The sequence below is a fragment of the Solanum pennellii genome, chromosome 10, assembly GCF_001406875.1.
Source record: "Solanum pennellii chromosome 10, SPENNV200".
Taxonomy (NCBI): domain Eukaryota; kingdom Viridiplantae; phylum Streptophyta; class Magnoliopsida; order Solanales; family Solanaceae; genus Solanum; species Solanum pennellii.
The window spans coordinates 82,317,194-82,340,216 of NC_028646.1; the positions used below are offsets into that span (position 1 = coordinate 82,317,194).

The window sequence follows — 23,023 nt, forward strand, 5'->3', positions numbered from 1 at the left end:
CTCATTTACTGCTGTAATGAGAAGCTTAATGCTTATTTGACAAGGCTAAATACATATATTTTCAAACAAGTTTAATCAAATATTCAAAAAGTAAGTTTTAAAATTGATTTGTTAAACATGAATTACTTTTTATTGAAAGTGTTTTTGAAAAAAAAAAATACTTCTCAAAATAAGTTGATTTTAGACATATAGTCCATCAACCCAGTAATCACATTCATATTACGATTTCTTAGGTTTTAGATCATCACACAAACAATGTGAAGCATTTATGACTCAAGTCTTAAAATAAGTTGATTTTAAAAGTTAATTCAAACAAATTAATAGTCATACAAATATTATGATATCTTTAAGATTATAGGTTTTTCAAAGGAGTCATAATTAGACAAATATTACGACATATTTATGATAATAAAATTTTAAAAGTTTTTATTTTTTTATGTTTCATTATCACTATAAACTATATTTTCTCGATCTCATATTATTTATATACGTTATTAAAAATAAGTATCTCAAATTATTTGTCAATTTATAAAATAAGGACAAAATTAATCAACTTTTTTCTTATTTTTTGAAAGTTGAGATGTTATAAAATTCCAAAAAGAATTATATTATTATTCTTGGTATTGATAGATAAGTTGCAAGAAATATGCCTAAATTGTGTAGCAAATGCCATCAGTATTTTCCTCAAGTGTTATGTACAGTTGGTGACTTTATTACCAACTTTGAATTTTGACATGGATAATTGTAATTACTATAATATGATATTTGTCATTTGTTCAAGATTAGCAATTGTTTATTAAATATACTAAATAGTAATCTAGACAGCCTAGTAAATGATTACTTGTATAAGGGTCCTTTCCACAAATATCTTAATTTTTGGATGGTGTTTAATTTTTATTCTTTAGATTGTGGTTTTTATTTTTTTCTCTTTTAACACTTAACAAAAGGTGATTAAGAATATTGAAAAAACAAATGACTTTCGAAAATATTTATATATTTGTATCATAATATCTCACAAATTATGTCATTAAAAAAACATAAAAAAAAGTTGATCTTTACTGAAGTAACTAAGATTTTTTTGTCTTAATAAGTTCGTTTTATAGTATTCCATGAATCATGTTATATGCTAGGAGGACATAATATATTTTCCACAAAAAAATTATAATAAATTCCGAAAAAATGAGTACACAACTAAATTTCTACATAGTTTAGGTCAAATGAGACAAAAGTGATCAAAAATCATGTCGAGCAAATTAGATTTGAATAAATAAGAATAAATTAATCCACAAATTTCATTAGAAAAAACTAAATACCTTCAAATTTGAGAATACAACGAGAAGTATGATACAGAAATGATAAAATGTACGCAAATAAATAGAGAAGTTGCTATCCAAAAAAAATACTTAGATCAGGTACTAATTATACGAAGTATAATCAAGAAACGATAGAATATACACAAATTGGTAGAGAGATAATTTTTGAAAAAAGATCCTTGGATCAGGTATTGATTACACGATTGATAGTGACCGTAGAATTTTGTTTTACTTCAAGACTATGACACCAAAAAAGAGAAACTTAACTTCAGGTAAAATTCGAATGTCATTAGGAACCCAAATAAGTTCACAAAAATCTCTTTTCCTTTTTTTATTTTCCTTTTTGTAATAAATGGTTCTTTTGGGTACAAAAATTAGTAAAAACCACGTTTGTGTTATCAATGTCATGACTAATGATTTTTACAACAATCTAAAATTGAACGTTAATACCACTACCCTGCATTCTCAATTACAAACCCCAACTATACTGGGACAATCTCCGGTTCAACAGGCGATGATGATCCATCATCTTGTGCGGTTTTTGACTCAGCGCTATCTTTGTTCTCTTCTTCGAATCCTTGCTTGAACCTGTCATAGTTTGTGGCCTCAACACTCGCGAATGGGCGTTCACCCAATACCTGGATCAGATCTTCTTGGTGGAGGACTTCCTTTTCAAGCAGCATTTCTGCAATCTGAGCCACATGTTCTTTGTGTTCCTCCACGAGTTGTACAGTACGGTCATATGCCTTGGCTACCCATTCTCTAACTTCAGTGTCGATAATTGCTGCTGTCTTGCTACCGTAAGGCTTTGCGTCAAATGAATCTTCTCTTTGTGGAAACGAAAGGAGACCAACCTTGTCACTGAAACCATATACTGCTACCTGGGCATAAGTCATCTTGGTGACTTTCTCTAAATCATTTTGAGCTCCAGTCGAGATCTTCCCAATCAATACCTACTCAAAAAAATAATCATATAAAGATTGTAAATATCTATTTCACTAGTCAAGAGAAAAAGCAAAGGCCAAGCTGCTTCTAAACATTTATTATAGATACACTGCCTTTTCAGCAAGGTAGTACCCAGACGTCTCAAAAAGAAAAAAGTGCCATGAGCCATTCAAAGTTTAAAAACCAAGCTTAAATAAGTTCAAATGATCTTCAACTCTGTAACTCAAAACCTTCTGCCCCTTGCAAAGCACAAGATTTAGATTACAGAATAACAGCAAATTTAAAGACATATCTCTGCAGAGCATGAAAGAAATTCTACACATGTGCCAAAGGAGTAGGGATGGCACTCAAGGACAATGAAGCATTAACCAGCCTAAGTTCTAAAACCAAAAAGAGAACAACACTGATCATGTAAAAACACATATTTCATGAGAAAGGTAAAAGAAAATATATGATACAACTAGAAAATAACTAAACCAAGCAGTAGCCATGGTATAAATAAAAGGTGGCATATTAGTTGGTGAAGTAGATTCACCTTTCGATCAATCAAAATCCCTTCCCGAACTGTACAAGCCTTTTCTTCCAAAGCATACAAATCTCTTAGGTCTCATCCTCCCATACCCGTCGCTGCCTGGCTTCCCTCTGTCCCATTATATGTGATGGTGTTTGGCTATGCATGAAGTTAAAGAAAGACGGACTTTTGAAACTTGTGGTCTAAAACAAGTTAAGACAATGTTTGGCTATAAATCCTCTTATTATTAAGGGTATAATTAGAAGTTTAAAGTTAAATCATTTCTCAATATAAAAAAGGTGTCAATTGTTTTTGGCACCGACCAGAAGGATAGTGTGCCATGTAAAAATTGGATAGAGGTATACAGTTTTGATGTTTTCTTTATTTTTTCTACTTAAGGGTTTCAAGATTTTAACAATATACCAAATATAATCCCACAAAGTAAGTTCTGGAGTTTCAAGTTTTTGATTGTTAAAAATAAAGCTAGAGTCTGTAACGAGCCTACCCCTTGCCTTGCCGGCACTATAGCTCAAAATTTTGGTGGAAATGCCCCGTCCTGCTATGTTTAAAAGCCCACCTACCTCGTCCCACTAACCCCACCCCCCACCCCGGTCCCTACAAGAAGTGACTTCAAGATATCAAATTTGCTTTAGATCGGGGGCTTAGACTGCTTTGCATGAATGGTTTCGTACATGCATCAAATGTGTACTATTTTTTTTTTATTTATGACAAGGGAAATCCGCAGCCGCTACCCTTTGGGTCTCCCAGGACAAAAAAAACCTCCTATGCAATAGCTCGCAAACCACATAGGAGAGGTAACCCGCACTAAGCAAGCCAGGTGCGATGAGCTCGACCCAGAAGGCAAACCCCTTGCTTTCGCTGGCAAAGGGTTTCGAACTTGAGACCTCCAACATGGAAGTCCCAAGCCCAAACCACTGCGCCACCCGAAGGGTCTGTGGCTTACTATTTTCTTCAATGAATTAAGTCTTAATGCCAATAGGGTAAACATATGAAAGCAAAGAGAGTTGATAGTTTTACCTGCTCAGCAGCTCGGCCACCAAGAGTCATGCATGTCATATCGAACAGTTGTTCTTTAGTCATTAGAAGGTTCTCACTAGGAACATACTGAGCAAATCCAAGGGCTGCTGTACCACGGGGAACAATTGTCACTTTAAGTAATGGCTCTGCATGTTCCAAGAACCAACCAGTAACAGCATGCCCAGCTTCGTGATAGGCAACTGTCCGCCTTTCCAGCTTACTTATGACCTGACGAAACCACAAATATTACTTTGAATTATTTTATTATTTATACAACACATCCAGCGTGATCTCACAAGTGGGGACTGGAGAGGGTAGAGTGTACGCAGACCTTACCCCCTATATCAAACTAGTAGAAAGACTGTTTCCTAAAGACCCTAGGCTCAAATGCAGCAAATCAAAATTATTACGAATTAGTTGACTTGAAGAAAACACGTCAACTAATAAGGAAAAAAGTACAAAACATTCAGAAAATTCAGGATAAAAGAGCAGTAACAACAGAAAAATATTTGTTCCATTTGCAAGTCCTTACTAATATCTGAAGATTGCCCGCCAGCAATTTTCAAAAGCATCTCAAAAAATGTTGATCCCAAGCATACATCACTCAGGTAGACATTCACCAAAGTTCCTTTTTTATATTGAGTAAAAAGAAAAGACACTGAAGCAAAAGGGAAAAAAAAAAGAATCATCTAATGTCATCAACAAGAAGGTAAAAAGGTGTCGAAGCAAAGAATATCATGCATGAAACCCACTGTCTGCTTATGCCACTGGTGATGAACTCTCTATGGCTATTCAATGTCAGACTCATTTTTCCTTACTACATATGCAGCTAAACGAAGCCCCAGTCTTTATTTTTCAAACCCCAACCCCCTTATTAGTAACCCAAGTAAAGGCCAACATTTTCGGAGGGGTGGGGTGGGGTAGGACACAAACAGAAGGTTAACAATAACCAGGGACCATACCACACAAAGTAGCTCTTAGAGTCCTTGGGTGTAGCATCAAATGACAAAAGGCTCAATAAATATAGACAAGATTTCCTACTCAATTGGCTCCAAAACAGTTCAAAAGCATTGGATGACAGAATATTCAGAAGACGTACTACTCTATAAGTATAAATTCAGATGACAACAATAATTCTTGCAATATTAGACAGGCTAAATAATTTCTTCCAATGCAGTAACATCTTCCTGTACAATTTTAATAGTAGACAGCTTGAATAATTCCTTAAAATGCAGTGCCATCTTCCAATAATTCTTGCAATATTAGACAGGTCGAGAATATTGAAATGCCAGGTTCAGGTGTGAGTTAGGACTAAAATTAGTTCCAGTAAGCACTGAAAGAAACGGTGACATGTTTAGGGGGATCCCTAGGTATTTTGCCAAATTTTTAAGTATCCTATCTTGTGCCACAGTGGTTTACCCCAAGCCTCCAAGAGACTGTTCACCAACCTCGCAATGCTCTTCTCATTACAGAAAGAACTCAATAGTGTGACTGAATTACAGTAATATGAACAGGTAAAATATTTTTCACACTAATTATAAAACAAAAGAGAAATTTACTTGTTAAAAATTGAGGCAATTTGTCTAAGTTCAGATGGTGGAACATTGTATCAACATCCCAATTGTTCCCCAAGGAAATAAAGCAAACCTCTCCTATGAATACACTCATCTAAGCAAACCTCTCCTACAAATACACTCATCTAAGCAAACCTCTACTAAGCAGTAGATTTATAATGCTCCAGTACCTACGGATATTGGTCCAAGGCACTTTCAAGGATAAGTTAAATGAATCCTATCAATATAATAAAAACAAATGGCTTTGACAACCAAGATGCAGAAAAAGATGAACAGAACATCATATAAAATGCTGCTGGTGTAACGATGCAACATGCTTCCCTATGTTGTTATGTAAACATGGGATAGAAAAGTATATAGTGGAGGGGGAAGTGAGAAGATCCAATACCTTATTCTTCTTCTCTAAACCGCCAATCACCCTGTCTATTGCTGACTCAAAATGTTGCATGGTAATTATTGTACTCTCATTCCTGGCAGCTATTAGAGCAGCTTCATTACAAACATTTGCAATGTCTGCTCCAGCAAATCCTGGTGTTAGAGCAGCAAGTCTCTGTGAATAGAATGCTGCTTCGTGGTCAAGTTTCAACTTGTTGAGATAGATTCTGAAAATTTGTTCACGGCCTTTGATGTCTGGTTTATCAATGGTAATCTGGCGATCAAATCGACCAGGCCTTAATAAGGCTTTGTCTAATATATCGGGTCTATTTGTGCCAGCAAGTACAACTACACCAGATGTGGTTGCAAATCCATCCATTTCTACAAGCAGTTGATTTAAAGTACTTTCACGTTCATCATTACCTCCAGCAAAGCCTCCCCGCCCTCTTGCTCGACCAATAGCATCAATCTCATCAATGAAAACTATACTAGGTGCAGATTGTCTTGCCTCCTGAAATAAGCTCCTAACTCTAGCTGGTCCAACACCAACAAACATCTCCATAAATTCTGACCCAGAAATCGAGAGAAAAGGTACACCAGATTCTCCTGCTGTAGCTTTAGCTAAAAGTGTCTTTCCGGTCCCAGGAGGACCCACTAGCAGAGCACCCTTGGGAATTTTGGCTCCCAACTGCTCGTATTTCTTGGGGTTCTTAAGAAAGTGGACGAATTCCATGATTTCTTGCTTAGCCTCATCACATCCAGCCACATCCTTGAAGAAAACCTGTATCAAGAAAGTGCCAATAAATTTCTAACTAATCAAGAAATCTCATGATTGTATCATTTTAAATTTTCTAATTCAACATACTGGTACTTTTGAAACTGCAGGAATAATATGAAGTGATCCGCACCTTATTCTTCGCATTTTTATCCGTCTTGGTGAAATTTGCTTTGCCAATATTAAATATTCCACGACCACCTTTCCCGCCAGAGCCTCCCACTCCTATGCCACCTTGCATTCTTCGTCCCATAAAATAAAGGACAGCTAGAATCAATATTGTTGGACCAAACCTCATCAGTTCTTGGAACCAGTTCATTTCATCAACATATAACACAGGAACATAATTGTGAGGGTCTATTCCCAAGGTTTCTTGTGCTTCCTCAAGCTTCTCTTCAAATGACTCAACACTCCCAATGTTAAAATAGTATTTGTAGTAGCCCGCGTTTCTTTTACCATCCGTACCACTCGTAGGACCTTGAATAGTGTCATCACCTGTTTGACTAATACCAGGTGCAGAACTCCTCACATAAACTTTGGCCACAGATTTGTTAGTAACAACAATTCGATCAACAAGACCAGGTTCAAGTAGCTTGTTTTTGAATTCTTGGAAGCTAATCTGAAATTATATATAAAGCGTTAATAACCATGATAAGCTAAGAAAGATACAGAAGACAACCAACTAATGAAGATACGATAGAATTGCCACTCCTACAAAATAAAAACCTATTTAGTCACCAGCCATCACTGGAAAGATTTCACACACACAGAAGTTGCACTGCTTCAATAATTTCAAAGCCAAACTAAAAGACGTTCTTCATCAACCACTTCAATTTTTATTTACTTTTATTGTTGTTAAAAATGTCAAGATAGTCATTTTGAGACTTGAGCGAGGCAATATATAACCAATATGCAAGGACTTCAGGTGGGATGAAATAGAGTCGGTACTTAGGTTTCCTCTCTCACTCTTGTATGTTGCTTTAACAAGTATATAATCTTCTATCCACTGGAGTCATCACTAAACTTGTTGATGAGTTATTTCAGACTAAGTAAGAAGCTATAATGGAATGCAGCTGACGTTAATTTGCTCATGTATTTCACTACTCAAATTCAATTAAATTCATGCACTAATTCTTATTCTGGATGGATTTGTTTCTCTTCTACAGTTTATTCTCTACTAAGGCAAATTGCTGCTCCATCTGGATTTGCATGTACAGGACGAAAAGGTTGTAATGTCTCTGAATATAAACCATTGGAATGAAAAAAACATGAAATTGTCCATGAACCAGTGCACGGTATAAGAAAATAAATCTTTCAGTGATCAATCGGACATGTAAATGACAGGCTCAAGTAATCCAATACCAATATACTACAAGTTATTCTATTTACTCATGCAAGGTCATCTTGGAGGGGAGCGGGAGAGAAGAAGTAACGGTTGCAGACCAGAAGAACAATTTTATATGAGAAGGCTGTATCCATAGTTGAATATTTTTAATTAATATCAAGGTATGCTTATTCAGATTTCTTATAGGGTCATGGTGGATCTGCAATAAAGCAGCATCGCCATTGATCTCTAACAAGCCGAGGGAACCTTTTTCCCATTCATGGTTTATGTGAAACCTTATGTGGAGTTCGGATTTTTTTTTCTTCGTGTTTGTTTCTCAAAAAACATTTATCAGGAGAAGCTTTTGAAAAAACAACTTTTAGAAAACAACTGTGTTTGAAATGTTTCTGGAGCAATTAACTTATGGTGGCTATATCAACCAATCTTTTTAAAATGGAATTAGGTTTTTAAAAAGTTTTCGGACAACATTCCAAAAATAAAAACTAACACGCATTTGGAAAGAAACAAAATCACACAAAACTATTTTGGTTTCGGAAACATCAGAAAATTGCATTTCCAACACAGATCCCAAAATCCGTTCTTCTAAACCAACTCACAACTTCTGACAGTGGAAGTTCGAATACCAATTCCTAAAGTTAATCCCTACCTTGATTACCCGCTATCCTAGAATCCTCTGTCACTACTAGAGTTAATTATTCTCTCATTTCCCCTTCTTGTGAAAAGGCAAGCCATGATTACAAAGTTGGACCTAACATAGATATCAACACGACAACAATCAAGTTCACATTGAACTCACACTTCATAAGGCACTGAACTCATCCTCCCAGGAAGGGACTGAAACAATGAAAACTCAAATGTAGATGTAAAATGTCAATTAAGACTAACCTCCTTCTGCTCACGAGGAGAAAAAAGTGTCGATGACAGAATAAACCCAATAAATAGCAAGGGTGTGAGAATATTTTGATATTGCTTCATGAAGTTCTCCTGAGGGTTTCCTTGCTCACCTGTACTTTCCTCTGCCCAAAAAAAAACCAAAGAATAGTTTTTCATCATAGCCAGGCCACAAGGGACACAACATGAAACAAGAAAAGAATGTGGAAGTCATGCTATCAATGGTTACTTATCACTTGTTTCATACTCTATTATACAGAATGCAATGATATTACAGCTTTAAACTTATATTAAGTGTATAATCTTGACCAACTAGAACCTCAGTACCAGAAACTTCCGTACACAAAGATTGCCTTCACAGAAAGAGCCTGTTTGGACTGGCTTTTGGCTTATTTTTTTTAAAAATCATTTCAGCCTAATTATAAGCGCTTAAAGTTATTTTGTCTTAAAAGCACTTCAAATAAGACAATCCAAACAGTCTCAAAGTCAACTGAATATCTTCGTGTTCAAACTTCAATTAGAGATCTTCAGTTCAACTATGCAAAATTAAGAGAACATACTCTCCCTTGATTTAAAATTTGAGTGTGCAAACTGATATTTAATCTAAACAAATATTTATTTATTAATTTAATGAAAAATGGTCAAAGTGTCCCTAACCTATTGGATATGTTTTAGCATTACCCTTCGTTAACCTACTGGACCATATGTATCACCGCTATCTTGTGGTTCAAATATACACCTGAACAATTAAAAAGGTACAAATAATCCCTTTGAAGTAAGGGTGGAAACCAATCATGGTATAATTGGACTTTCTTAATTGCTTATGGATATATTTGAACCATTTCAGTTGTTCAGAGCATGCTTCAAATTATTTCATTTGCTGCAAAAAAAAAAATTGATGAAGTAATAAGAAATTCCATTGCAGCAAATTCTGTATATTGTATGTCATTTGCATACTTTATCCACTTTGCATAAGACGCAACCGCCAAAAAGTATCAAGTATAAGCTAATAAAATAATATTAGCATATCATGTCGAATCTAATTTTACCGATTCCAGTGTTCTTACCAACTTGTGCTAACTTGGACTTGCTAAACGAATTTTCCAACTATAGTATTCTTATTCATCCCTTGTTAATTTATTCTTCATTAGCTTCAAATTGTAGGAGTTAGGTCAAAACAATCCTAAAAGCAACAGTTAATGCATTCCATTTATTGCACAGGGTTATATTGGTCGAGTTGTGCACCCTGCAAGTTGAAGGTATCCTTGTGGTGATCTCGTAGTTCCTAAGAGGTTGAGATGATGGGGTTGGCCCATGGATTTCCCTTACTTCTCTTGTGCCGCATTATGCTTAAAGGGTCGAAGGATTTTTAACATATATGCACGCAATTGTGACAAAAGTTATGATTGTATTAAATCCATTTAGTCCATGATTGTATCCTAGAATCTTGGTACTTTAATCTTATTAGAGCAATTTTCTTTTAGAGAGACATGATAGGCTAATATTGTTTTCATAGCTTATACTCCTTGATATTTTTAAAAAGTGTGTCTTATGCCAAGTAGATAAAGTATACAAATTTAGCAGCAAATGAATGGCTTCTGCCATTAGTTCTAGGAGCATATTTGAACCTTTCCAAAAGCCGCTGCCAACCTTTTAAAAGACATTTGATTTATCAGCACATTGACTAAAATTTTATGATCGCAATAGCTCTTTTTAACGCAAATAAATGGAAGAGAAATTATGAGTGGTCCAAAATTAAGTTCTGGAAAAGATCTGTGTTAGGATACCGAGAAAAACTATTCACAGATAAAGAGTACAGAATGAAAAACAAAAAAAAAAAAAGAGAAAGGGAAAACTCACACAATATACTTAATCAGATTATCAATGATGTGGATTAGATCATTTATTTTCCGGATGTAAATTTTGGAGCTAACCCTGATTAATTTCTAGATGATATTTTATTTTTATTTTTTTGATGACAAGGGAAACCCGCCGCCGCTAGCCTTTGGGTGTGCACAGGGTAAAATCTCCGCTCCTATGCAATAACTAGCAAACCAAACAGGATAGATAACCCGCACTAAGGCACGACGAGCTGGACCCAGAAGGCAAGCTCTTGCTTTCGCTGGCAAGGGGTTTCGAACTTGAGACCTCCAACATGGAAGTCCCAAGCCTATACCACTCACCCCGAAGGGTATTTCTAGATGATATTTAACTGCAAGCTTTTAAAAGACTGCTTATTTAACATACAACCATCTAGGCTATAAAACATCTACTTGCGACATGTCTAACTATATGACTAAAGGTATCCACTTACTGCTCAGTGTTCCGTTCACGAGTTAGTAGTTTATGCTGCATCAAGAAGTGATATATACAAAAGTATCATTAAATTAATAACTTTTTGATTCATATCACTTCAACCAATGGCATTTACTAACACTGAAATAAATATATCAGACATTTTTGCTCTCAGATTAAGCCCAGTAGACAGTTTTAAAATGAGAATTGCTATTGAAGACATGAATTTCCAGTACAATCTTAGACTCATAGCGAAGTGTGTAATCTTAAACTCCAAGAAACTTTGCCATAAACTTCCGTACACAGAGCTTAACTTAACACTAAGAAGGTTTCAATCCATGAACTGCATAGGCAGTGTACAGTCTGTAAAGACAATAAACCACACAAGGCATACTGCAGAATATCTATATCTACTTCTACACATTCAACTTAAGCAAGTAAGCCCTATTCCCCTTGTTATTCCCATCTCTATGCGGAGCGGTATAAACGATTTGATCTCTATAATCCAACTCTATCCCTGACATGCATTTCTATCATAGTTCATGGATAGTTAACCTCATCTTCCTAACATTTCAAATAGTAGAAATGATCTAGATCTCTAACAACCATCTCTAACTAATTCATTAAAAGTTTTTCAGAAAGTTCTAATATCATGAGTCTAGTAATCCAAAAGTTCTACTTAATCATATGGAACATACTTTAGAACAAGTAAACTCAGCTCCAACTGTAATATCCTCTATATCTAAACATTCTAGTAAAGCCAATAACTTTAATCATAAATAATACTCTGCATACCTTTACTTGACTCAGCCTTTTGATTGTTCCCTTTCGGGACTTCTTTCTTGTTCTTTGGGTAATAGTTCTCATAATCTACAAAATCAAAACACAACAATCAGAATCCGTCACCATAATTCAAACAAACCAAAAATAAACACCGCGTAAGTAATTATCCTCACTACTTTTCTTTGACCCTTGGCTGCAAAAAAACCTCCTGAGTCTCGGGTTTGCACAAAGTTTATCAATTTCAGACAAATAGGCCCTTTGCAAAGCCGCCTTGTTGACACCATGCTTTCCAGCTCCAATGGATGTCAAATAACTCCTCACAAAACCTAGTCCACCATTAGCGCGTGTAATGCACGCATTACTTGATGCTACTTCGTCCAAAATCGCATACCTCACACCATGACCACCAGAAATCAATGCCTGTGCTCCATGAAAAAGAAAAACCGATCATATTAACCCAAAAAATCAGAAAAAAATAATAAATATTTGTATAAATAATACTCCGCTTACTTTATTGATCGTCGAGCGACAGCGATTAATACGTGAAAGAATCATCTTATGAGGATCCAAACATGAGAATTATCAAATCTCTAAAATTGCTACAGAAAAGTTAATTTTTTTTCAATCAATTTCAGGTAGCTAAGTTTGAAAAAGGAAAATCAAAGAAGAAGAGAAAGAAGGAGTGGAAGAACAAATTAGAGAAAACCGACTCGGACTCTATTACTTGGTCGATTATGGACCGGTCATTTATCAATGGGCTTTCTGTTCCTTAGGGCCCGTTTAAACATATTTATTAATTATTACAATTAATTTTAAATTTATTTATTTATTTTAGCTATTTAATTTATTTTGATACATGTTTATTTGAGTTTCAAATTTTGTTTTAAAATATAATTGAGATTTTTCAGGTCATAAAATTTCATCCCTTCTTAAATAGTTTTGCCATACAAGCTATCTATTCTTGTTTATGGTCATTTCAATATTATTCGTACACATAATTTATTCACATTAAATATGAGTTTTTCTAATTTAAAATTATAGGTCATTTTATTTTATTTTGTAAAAATATAAATTAATAACTTATGTTTTGTACCTAAAAATAAAATAAAATCACAACTTGAAACTTAAAATTATATTTTTATTTATTTTTACAGAATTTAAAATATTAAACTTAAACTTTACTCGCATGTTATAAATGTACTATTTATTTTAAACCAAAACTTCATTGAGCCTCACATCTATGACCAAATGCCTACTTTTATTTTATATATGACGTATAAACAAGACTTTACTTTTCATTTGTATGCTAACAAGATTGGGGTCAACCCTTACCTTCTTCTCCAAGCAAATGAAGAATCTTCACTAAAAGAAATATACATATATATATAAAGGGCACGTGGAAAAGAAAATGAAAAAATTGAAGACTTCTTCCTCTTTTTACTTTTTACTTTTTACTAGTTAAATGTATGTGCTTTAAATGTGTATATTGCATTAATAAATAATGAAAAGAGAATTATTGTATGTAGTATGTGTAATTTTTTAAGAGTAATAAACATAATTAGTAATTTGGTAAAGGTAATAAGTAATAATTAATGTACTATCACGAATTAACATTTAATGATCTTCTAGATGGTTGTATTAGTAAGTCAAGTAAATCGACAGAAAAAAATACATAAATTGATTGTGTTATCAATCTAAAATATTGTTTCAATGTCATATGCAGCTAAAGTTTTATGGCAATGGCATGACTACTTCTAGAATAAAAAATGTGAATGAAGAACAATTTTATATGCATTTTAAGTAAGAAAACATTTTTTTAAAATATGAAAAAGAGGAGGTATAGTTTCACCTGAACATGTTCTGATAAATGTGTTTTTTAGGGGTATTTGGCTTGGATTTTTTAAAAATAAGTTAAAATATAAAAAACCTGATGTCTTTAAATTTAGGGACTGAAACTTACAGATGATTTATCGTTCCATTAGTTTTAATATTAGAATATTAAAATATTATTCATAAGTTTAATAACGTCAATTATTACCGTACAAAGCGTGATCAATTTGCCTCGTTCCTTAAATATTCAAAGGTGCGGTTTGAATTCACCTTTAAAATTGAAAATTTGAAACATTGTTTAATTTCTTCACGTATTTATTGTATATAGAACTTTTGGTTAATCCATATATGTTTTGCTTACTATATTATGTCATACATTGAACAAAATAAAGGTAGCAAACAATTATATGTATTTGATACGCGGAAATCTTTGGATGGGTGCTAATATTTCATATAAATTTTATAATGAGTTTTAAAAATATACACGTGTCATGTATTTCTCATTTTCCCCCCGATTAATAGCTTTATCGTGTTTCAATAGTAATTTATTTTGTTTAGTGATCATAATTTTATGATATGAAGTATGTGAAGGAGCTTTGAAAACGCATAACATTTTAGCTTAAAAGAAGACTTTAGAAGAGTTGTTACCTAGTGTGTGCTAGCTACTATCATTTATTTTATTTTATAATATGAAGAATTTTTTTTTTTTGTTTGTTATTTAGATCTCCATTTGAACTTAAAGGTTCGTTACTAAAGAGACTTTACATAACTTAATGTGTAGTAATAATTTGTATAACACTCTTATTTGTCAAAACAATCTTGCATTATAGTCCTTTCTGTATATATAATGCATAATATTAATTTAAAAAATCTTACTTTTAAAAACTTTAGCTCTAAAATCTAATATAGAAAATACACTTAGCAACACGTATATAAACTTTATATATACTACACTCATATGGCCTAATTAATATTTACTCTGGTTCACAAATCATCTAATTTGAATTTAATCACAAAAAAAAAAAAGCAACTATCATCGACTAGAAGCAAAAAATCAAATATATTGTGATATGCCAAAATAGAATAAAAGAATATCCAAATATATATAAACTCAACTCAAAATTAATACATTTTGATCTTTCATCCAAAAATCTACTCGAACAACCGAGGAATCACTCGAGTTCGATTCCTCTAGAGTCGCGTTTTAATTTATCAAAAGATGTTTTATTCCTAATATAAAATTTTCTCTTAAATTTAATCAAAGTTTGATAATATCAAACAGTAAACTTAAAAAAATATATTAAGGAATCACTTAGACCTAACGATTTATCGAATCCAAACATAGTTAAGAGAATGATTTTCCAACTTGGCCCATCTTTGTCAATCCTAAGCAATATCATATGTGTATCAATCTCATCCCAACTTACAATGATTAAAATAGGAGATAGCTATAAATTTTTTGAAATTATCTTATTTTGTGTTTGATTATAGATATTAATTGGTTTTTTAGAATTATTTTATACTAAAATGATGAGATTAATTATCTTATATAGAAGGTGAGATAGTTAGGAAATATCTTTAACTCACAAATTATTCTTTTTATTATTATTCTGCTAAACGATTCGTTAACAAGTTTATAGAAATCATGAATTCAATAGTAATAAGCGCAATTTGAAGAGACTCGTTTATAGAGCAACGTAAAATAGTATTTGAGGCGAAAATTTCAATTAATCAAATTTTAGAAGCTAAAAATTTATCTCTATCAAATATTTATAACACGATCTTAATAAGCTTCACTCACAAATATCTGAGTAATTCTTCCTGTTTCTTTTACAAAATTTCCTTCTTAATATGTACTATGTTTCACAAATTAAAAATTGCATATTACATTATCTAATTTTATATAATAAAAAAACTATCTAAACTAGAAAATCATTGAATATATCTATTATATGTGTAGCTGAATTGAATGGCAAGTCAATTTGTTAGCTCATTCAACTATTATTAAAGCCAAAGACAAATACGAATCCAAGAAAAACGTCAATTATTATTGTCTCGAAATTAAAAGCTAACAGCATCCTATGAAAACAATTTGTTTCTTTCATATTTTGGACCTTAGCTTCATGAAAGAATATGTTATTGCTGAAATATGGAATAATTAAAATGTTAGATCAAATATTCTTCGCCCCTAAAACTAAAATTTGCAGTTATATATTTAAACTTCACGATTATATTTTTCAGCCTTTTAAATTTAGAGTCATAAAGAGAATGATATTAGACCAACTCTTTAGGATGATGGTACCTTCGGTATTTGATTCTGATCACTTGACAATAAATAACTAAAAAATAGACATTAATCATCAAATTTTATAATTTGGTCCAATATGATAAATTAAATTTCGATTCAATTTGATAATTCTACTTTCAATGATTTATGCTTTGTCCCAACTACTTCATTGCATGAAAAGGTAAAAAAAAACAGGCTTGAATCACTTTGAAATCATTACATCGTCTAAAAAAAAGCTCAGTAGCACAATAAAATCATCATCAATTTGGATGGGAACTCACATTATACACATCTTATCTTGATATAAAGATTATGATCGTTAACTAATGATAAATACTTACTTTCAATCTTAACATTGTATGTTCGAGTCATTAAGAAAAAGTAAAAAAATAGGTTGTTAACTTGCTTAAACATGAATCTATTTACATTTTGAACAGATAAAAAATGTTATTTTTGACTAAAATATTTTCAAATACTTTCTAAATAATAAAACTTTTAAGTATTGCGACTTACAATAATTCTCCACTTCTTTTTTTAGTTTATAAATATATTAATTATAATTTCAAAAAATAAAAAATTCTATCTTCGAATTTTACACCAAACATCAACTAGCTTGACCCTCTTACTAACTGCCTTTGGCCATAAAAAAGTTCACTTCACGCTCAACTTCAAGTTTAATTCCAAAATTTGTAAAACAACAAGAATAAAGAAAAAAAAAAGAAAATTTCACTTTTTCTTTTACTAAAATTACTTAGAAAAACTGAAAAACAATTTCAATGTATATTTATTACCAAATATATATAACCCAATTTTCAAATGCCATTTTTTTTTTAAAAAAAAACAACAAAAATTAGATCATATTTTTTTTTCCAAATATGGTCAAACACCTCCTAAGAATCAAAGCCAAATAGTTAAATCAGATGGAATTAACGAGTCTCCTAATTTTTTTCGCTATATATCTCTATTGAAATAAGTAGTAAGGGAGGCTCTTATCGATCAAATTATAAATACTATATATTAATCGCTTTTTGTTAAAAACATTTTATCCTAATATATAAATTTAATTGAGCCCTTAGATACTGAAACTTTTTGCCTATTTTGCAACTGTATTGAAGAAACGGTGTAACGTGGACCACGTCTAAACAAAAGCATTACACAGACGAAGCCAACTCTCCCACGTTTGATGCTTTGTTTCACTTCACATTTTATCACATCATTTTTTACAATATACACACACCCCACGTTCTCTCAATCTTGAAAAAAAAAAGAGTATAAATACTAGTACTATAGTATAGTTGAATATTATTATAAGTGCATGCATAAAACATATATGGAAAGTCAAATAATTACTACTAATAATCATAAAAAAATTGAGAATATGGAGGAAGAATGTACGACGCCAAGGAATCAAGAATGTCGATTACAAGCGCCGGTAGAGTGTCCACCAGCGCCAAAGAAAAAACGAGAATGTCGAAAGAGGGAGATACCAAAAAATGGTTATTTTCAACCATCTGATCTTGATTCTATTTTTGATAACGTGACTGCTTCAACTAGGTACTAATCCACTCTACTTTGGGATTCTAATGATGACGGAAGCCTGGCCTCTATCTTGAAGGATTGTGTGATTATATATATATATTCTTCTAAGTGGTGTAGCTCTTTATATTACCTTCTTGTTCTCTTTTATCATGTAGATGTTGTTTTAGATTAATTAGGAATTTAGGATGAATGTGTTTGCTATATTTATTAAGTTGTCTTTTTGTGCTTTGTGCATGAAAATTAAAATTCTTTTCTTTTTATATGGTCCCCATTCCGCTTTTGAAAATTTGTGTTTGCTTTTCAAATGGTCCCATTGCGTTACATCAACGCCTGTTAGAGCTCTCCTCAAATTTGTTTATGTTTATGATGAGTTAATTAATTTCAAATCGACTTATTGGTTTAGATTGAGAGAATATTTTACTTTCACTTTTTAATTTTATTTTTAAAAGGATAAATAGGTTTTTAATATCTTTAAAATAAATACATATTTATAGTTTGATTCAATTATTTGTTTTTTAAGAAATTAAATGGAGTACTTTTCTTTTCTTTTCTACTTTTTTTCCTGCAATTAAAAAGAGAATCATCTTTTACCAACTTTTTAACTTTTATCACCCTTTTATTTTATGATCATAAGTTTTTTAGATTATCAAAAAAAATGTCTTTATTAATATTTATAAGTCATAATTAAGTCAATACAATTTCCATGAATTTTTTTTTGATAAAAATTGCATACTTGTTTCTTTAAAAGACTAGGTTGGCCAAATGCAAAAAAAAAAAAAAAAAGGTCGTTTGGTGTATTTGGCAGGGGGTGGATAATTTATTTCGAGATAATTAATTTTGAAATATATATTTCGTTTCAAATGATCTCTAAGTTACTTTTTTTAACTATCCTTTTTCGGATCAGTCCAAAAGACTTGCAATATGAATTGTGTGGATACGATACACCTCTTAAAACAATCAATTAAAAATATATGTTACCTAATTAATCTTACTATGATATTTTGGAATTTTGAATTTAATTATTACTACTTTATATAATTATTTAATATAATTAAATTCTCCTAATTTATTAGTAGTTTCCCCCTTATCTACGGGGAAAGGTGCACATTTATAATTGTCATCAAGTAGAGTTCCCTCAAAAGCAAGTGATCTACTTTTTCATATCTATTTTCAAGAAATATCTTTTTGTTTTATTTGGCAACTTTTTAAGAACATATTTGAATTAATTTTTAATTTTTGACTTATTTTACGTTTCAACTTAAAATCAAGTCCTTATAAATATTTTAAAATTTATTTAGAGCCTGTTTAAATTAACTTTTTAAAAGTATTTTAAGTCAAAATTATATTTAAGCAATTTGGTAGTATTTAGGTCAAAATAAAAAGCGTTTATTTTCAAGTCAAAACAAGTCATAGAAATTTGACCAATATAATTATAGTTTTTCATCAATATTAATATGAAAAAATTATAGTCATATTTCTCTTTTAATTGTTTTATAGTCAAATGATATACATTTTGATTAATATTTTAAATTCTACATGGAAAAAATAATTTATTAAATCCGGAGAGTAGTTATCCGCTCAATTAAATTAAAAAAAGAACCTCGAGTTTAGATGGTAAAGAAGAAAAGTAGTATTTATCGAGTGTACTGCAAGAAAATTTAGTCACATTTCTGAGGAAGCTAAGAAAATTGATTCTAAAAGATGACGAATTATGCAAGCAAAAGCCTCTGTACAATAATACCATTCAAGGTAGTTAAATTACCAAATTTGTTTCTGTTGTTACAATGGAGGGCTGTAGGACAACATAGCAAACAATAATAACTATATAAACAAGCCATTGAAACCAATTATTAACTACATACATAAGCCAGCTTTTCGAACTGATCAATGGTTTCTTCTTACAGCATAAGCATGGAAAAGTACTGCTCAAACTCCTTATCAATGGTTAGTTTTGTGGAACTTGGCTGTGAATCTGCATAAAAAAAGAGAACATTCTAAGGAAGCCAAATAACCACCTTCTCCAATAGGAACATGCATGGATAGATGAAAGGCATGCAACCAACGGTGCCGAGTGTTTTTCCATTTTCGGCTGACTATGAAAGGTGAAAATGATGAGATAACTACAACTTGTACTGTTCAACAACAACAATATAATACCACAAAGTGGGTGTCTGAGGAAGGTAGAGTTTACGGAGACCTTACCCCTGCCTCAGAGGCAGAGAGGACCGGCTCAAAGGAAAAATAGTCCAAAGCAGTTACACAAAGGAGTAACTGAAGTACACAGCAGATTGTTTACTACAAGAAAATATGATACTCCAAGTACAAGAAAATCAAAGGACAAGGAACCACTAGTATGGATGAATAACAAGACAACACACTTCCATTTACTCCACAATTTTGGACAGCTCAAAGACCAAATATTTAAGAATCTCTATCTGCCTCACAATTCTCATAAGAAAAAGAGGAAAAGAGAAAGTGGAAGCTAAGTTACCTTGGTTAACAGTCCATCTTCCAGATGAAAGAACATAATTGTTAGGATTCACATTGGCATTAAGCAAGTTTTCAACTTCTTTTTCTGTTGCGAGCTCAATGCCCTCAGTCCTGCATTCTGCGCAAGTGCAATCCTCATGATTCCCCAATCCCAACAAGTGCTCCTCATAATCCATTGACGGGTCGCATCCAGAACCGTGATGTAGAGTATCCCATACTCTGCCGGTAGGGGATTGCTCCGGCCTATCAGGCATTAATTTTGTCGCTGATCTGCTCTCCAAGGAATAAAGGTTGCCCCACAAATTAACAGATGAAGTTGAAGCGTGATCAGATGAACATGCTTTCAGACATCCAGGATCAAGTTTAGCCTCATGAGACGTGACAGAATCAGCATCTTCACAAAAGCTATTGCTGCCATTCTCAGATTCTAGTTCTATATCATCATCTTGGCCCCTTGCAGCATTTTCTACTATAATCATGCATGCCGAAGGTTCTTTAGCTGCTGTGCCAGTATGTGAAGAAGTACATTCAGCAGAGCTCTGATATGAGCACATATGCTTAGGTAGCGGCATTCCTAATTGTTCAGCTTGAAACTTCCTTTTCTTGTTAAAATAAGCAAGGCTGGTTGGCAGTAACTTGCTCATATCAACACTGATACATTAAGCAAACCAGTATGAGGAAAATGAAATCATAGTTGAACCATGATCCATTTCAAAGGGCCAGAGAATATTTGTAAACACCAATCTAGAAAAACATGCAGACATGACTTTTGAAAAGCAGATTTCATGGAAAGAAATTAAAACTTGACTGCTAAGTGTAAGCGTACAGAAACTTAGATCACATTACTTCATCTTTACAGTAATGCAGCATATGCTAACCACTTGTTTTAGGAATAGGTAAAAAATCTACATCAGAAACTATACCTCTCAAATCATAAAAGTTATCATCAAGCATTTGATGAAGAAAAGGGGAATTTTACTGACAAACCTACACAGGCTGAAACTAGGTTCTGGAAGAGCTACTATACACATTCCCAATTTCCCATTGCGATGTCCTTAATGCACTTTCTTGTTCTTCTCTGTGTTACTGAGTATACTCAATGAGTTCAAAAACTAAAGATCCAAAACTGTGTCGAGGCTAGTGTTGGTGGACTCCGTTTCTCAAATTAAGAGTGGTCGCACTTGATAAACATGTCCCTTTATTTCTTCATTGGAAATGAGCTATCTTGGTAATACAGGACGAATCAAACTCCCTCCACCCTTAATAGATGTCTCGGGTTCAAGCCTAGGAATGGAACAATTCCCATCAACTGATTCATACACAAATCTAGATTAATTAGCCCAATGGGTTGTGATAACTAAGGCGAAAACCAGAAAAGTGAGACATACTATAGTCTCCTCACTTAAATGCAGATCAAACCAACAAATTGAAACATACAAACACACACATAAAATTGATGATCTATCCTGTCCCAGCTTACACAGTGACTCAAATCATAATACTTTTCTTTTTAATAGTAATTAAAATAAAAGATATGACACCTGAGCCTACATCCTTTTTAACTCAACTATCTCGTCAGTACATATAAGCAAATCACCGGTCCATTTCTCAATTACAGGGCAACAAAAAAAAGGAGATCCATCAAGAGATATCAACTAGTTGACCAACTTGAAATAAACCAACTTTACTAAAACCCAAGTAGCATTAAACTAACAAGTAGATATCACAAAAAAGGAAATTGAATAAACAACAGATCTAGATTGAAATAAAAAAAAAAACCTGTTGATATGAGCACAGATATGCATATTTTGGTCATCCTCCATATTTTTTTTGCAGGTAAAAAGAAATGGAAGAAATTTAGGTGTACAGATGATTATGAACCATAGGGAGAAATGAAGAAATTATAGATTGGGGTGAGGGTGACAGACACTACCCAAGACTATAATATATTATAAAGTTGGAAACTTATTATTATTTCATTATACCTGCATAAATTTAAGTGCATGAACTTATTTAAATATATCTAAATTAATTGAGCATGGTCTTTTTAAAAAAAATTTACAGTAAATTATAGATATTTGGGGGATCCCAATAACAAATATATATGAGTAATTGTATAATCTATAATAATTTTAAGATAAAATATAAAATAATTTCTCCTGTATTTGGTGGATATTAGGTAATTTTTAGATTATTTATATCATTATTTATATTATATTTATGAAATAAAATTATTTTATATACGGGATGAAATAACTTATTATAAAATAAGTTATTTTGAAATAGCTTATTTTCTATTAATATAATTTTTAAGAAAATAAAAGAAAATTATTATGGTTATTGTCCTAGGCTTACCAGTACAATAATCTCTCTCAGTATCAAAATTATGAAATTTTACTACTCGAGTTTGAGGCCCACTTTCTTTGACTTAATTAGAACAACAACTTTAAATTTCTTCTTATTAAAAGAGGTTCATTTCTACTTTCAATTAGTTTCACTTTAATTTTGATATTTGACTTTATTAACATAAGATTTTATATATTTTTTTTAGTCGTAAGAAATTAAGCAATTTTCTTTGAAGAAATTAATGGATTTCCTCTCCAATTAATGGAAAAGACGTGCGCGTGTTTGGCACGGCGTAATTAGGCATGTGGGGAAATTTGGCTACTCGCTGACTAGGAAAAGGAGCATGGAGTCCACGAGGGATTACGGTAGATGTTCCCCCTTATCCTTTGGCACCTACTTGCATCTTCTGTTTTCACTTGATAGTCACATGTTTTGTATTCGGTGTCTAATTTTGAACTTTTTACTATTAAGATTTCTAATTAAAAGTGATAATCTTAACTCAATCAATTAGAATTTATATTCATATATTATAAACAACGCTTTATTAAATTTTTGAGCTCAAATTCTCTAATTTATAATAATCCCATGCAACTTTTGGCGGTATTTTTAGTAGTATCTTCATAAAGTTGCAATTTTTGCACTTTAAAGAGACTGGTCTTTGATGTCTTCCATATCTTTATTTTTAT

General features: G+C 32.3%; 2 protein-coding genes across 6 annotated transcripts; both read right to left on the minus strand.

The window, feature by feature from the left end:
• Positions 1 to 1,615: 1,615 nt before the first annotated feature.
• LOC107002356 (ATP-dependent zinc metalloprotease FTSH 8, mitochondrial-like) lies at positions 1,616 to 12,558 on the minus strand. Of its 3 annotated transcripts, none has more exons than XM_015200338.2 (8): positions 12,356 to 12,558; positions 12,022 to 12,265; positions 11,858 to 11,932; positions 8,762 to 8,892; positions 6,665 to 7,150; positions 5,770 to 6,537; positions 3,808 to 4,035; positions 1,616 to 2,266 (listed from the first exon to the last, which is right to left on the minus strand). In XM_015200338.2, exons 1-8 carry the CDS (start codon positions 12,398 to 12,400, stop codon positions 1,796 to 1,798), a joined length of 2,448 nt encoding a protein of 815 aa, XP_015055824.1. In that variant the 5' UTR covers positions 12,401 to 12,558; the 3' UTR covers positions 1,616 to 1,795. The 3 variants fall into 3 exon arrangements, with proteins under 3 accessions (XP_015055824.1, XP_015055823.1, XP_027768081.1); XM_015200337.2 differs by having other exon boundaries at positions 12,019 to 12,265; positions 12,356 to 12,400; XM_027912280.1 differs by lacking the exons at positions 12,022 to 12,265; positions 12,356 to 12,558 and adding an exon at positions 9,425 to 9,647 and having other exon boundaries at positions 11,858 to 11,922.
• A 6,652-nt stretch (positions 12,559 to 19,210) lies between these two features.
• LOC107031879 (protein FAR-RED-ELONGATED HYPOCOTYL 1-LIKE) lies at positions 19,211 to 21,938 on the minus strand. Of its 3 annotated transcripts, none has more exons than XM_027912562.1 (4): positions 21,771 to 21,922; positions 20,979 to 21,300; positions 19,993 to 20,642; positions 19,211 to 19,473 (listed from the first exon to the last, which is right to left on the minus strand). In XM_027912562.1, exons 2-4 carry the CDS (start codon positions 21,020 to 21,022, stop codon positions 19,400 to 19,402), a joined length of 768 nt encoding a protein of 255 aa, XP_027768363.1. In that variant the 5' UTR covers positions 21,023 to 21,300; positions 21,771 to 21,922; the 3' UTR covers positions 19,211 to 19,399. The 3 variants fall into 3 exon arrangements, with proteins under 3 accessions (XP_027768363.1, XP_027768364.1, XP_015088854.1); XM_027912563.1 differs by having other exon boundaries at positions 20,915 to 21,300; positions 21,771 to 21,921; XM_015233368.2 differs by lacking the exon at positions 20,979 to 21,300 and having other exon boundaries at positions 21,771 to 21,938.
• Positions 21,939 to 23,023: the final 1,085 nt, after the last annotated feature.

Excerpts from the sequence above, each read along its gene's own strand:
- LOC107002356 (XM_015200337.2), bottom strand. The coding sequence starts at position 12,400 with ATGATTCTTTCACGTATTAATCGCTGTCGCTCGACGATCAATAAA. Across the intron at positions 6,538-6,664 it reads ATAAAAATGCGAAGAATAAG|GTTTTCTTCAAGGATGTGGC; the intron begins GTGCGGATCACT and ends TTCTTGATACAG. Across the intron at positions 2,267-3,807 it reads GTGGCCGAGCTGCTGAGCAG|GTATTGATTGGGAAGATCTC; the intron begins GTAAAACTATCA and ends TTTTTTGAGTAG.
- LOC107031879 (XM_015233368.2), bottom strand. The coding sequence starts at position 21,814 with ATGGAGGATGACCAAAATATGCATATCTGTGCTCATATCAACAG. Across the intron at positions 20,643-21,770 it reads ATCTGTGCTCATATCAACAG|TGTTGATATGAGCAAGTTAC; the intron begins GTTTTTTTTTTT and ends TTAATGTATCAG. Across the intron at positions 19,474-19,992 it reads AAGATGGACTGTTAACCAAG|ATTCACAGCCAAGTTCCACA; the intron begins GTAACTTAGCTT and ends TTTTTTATGCAG.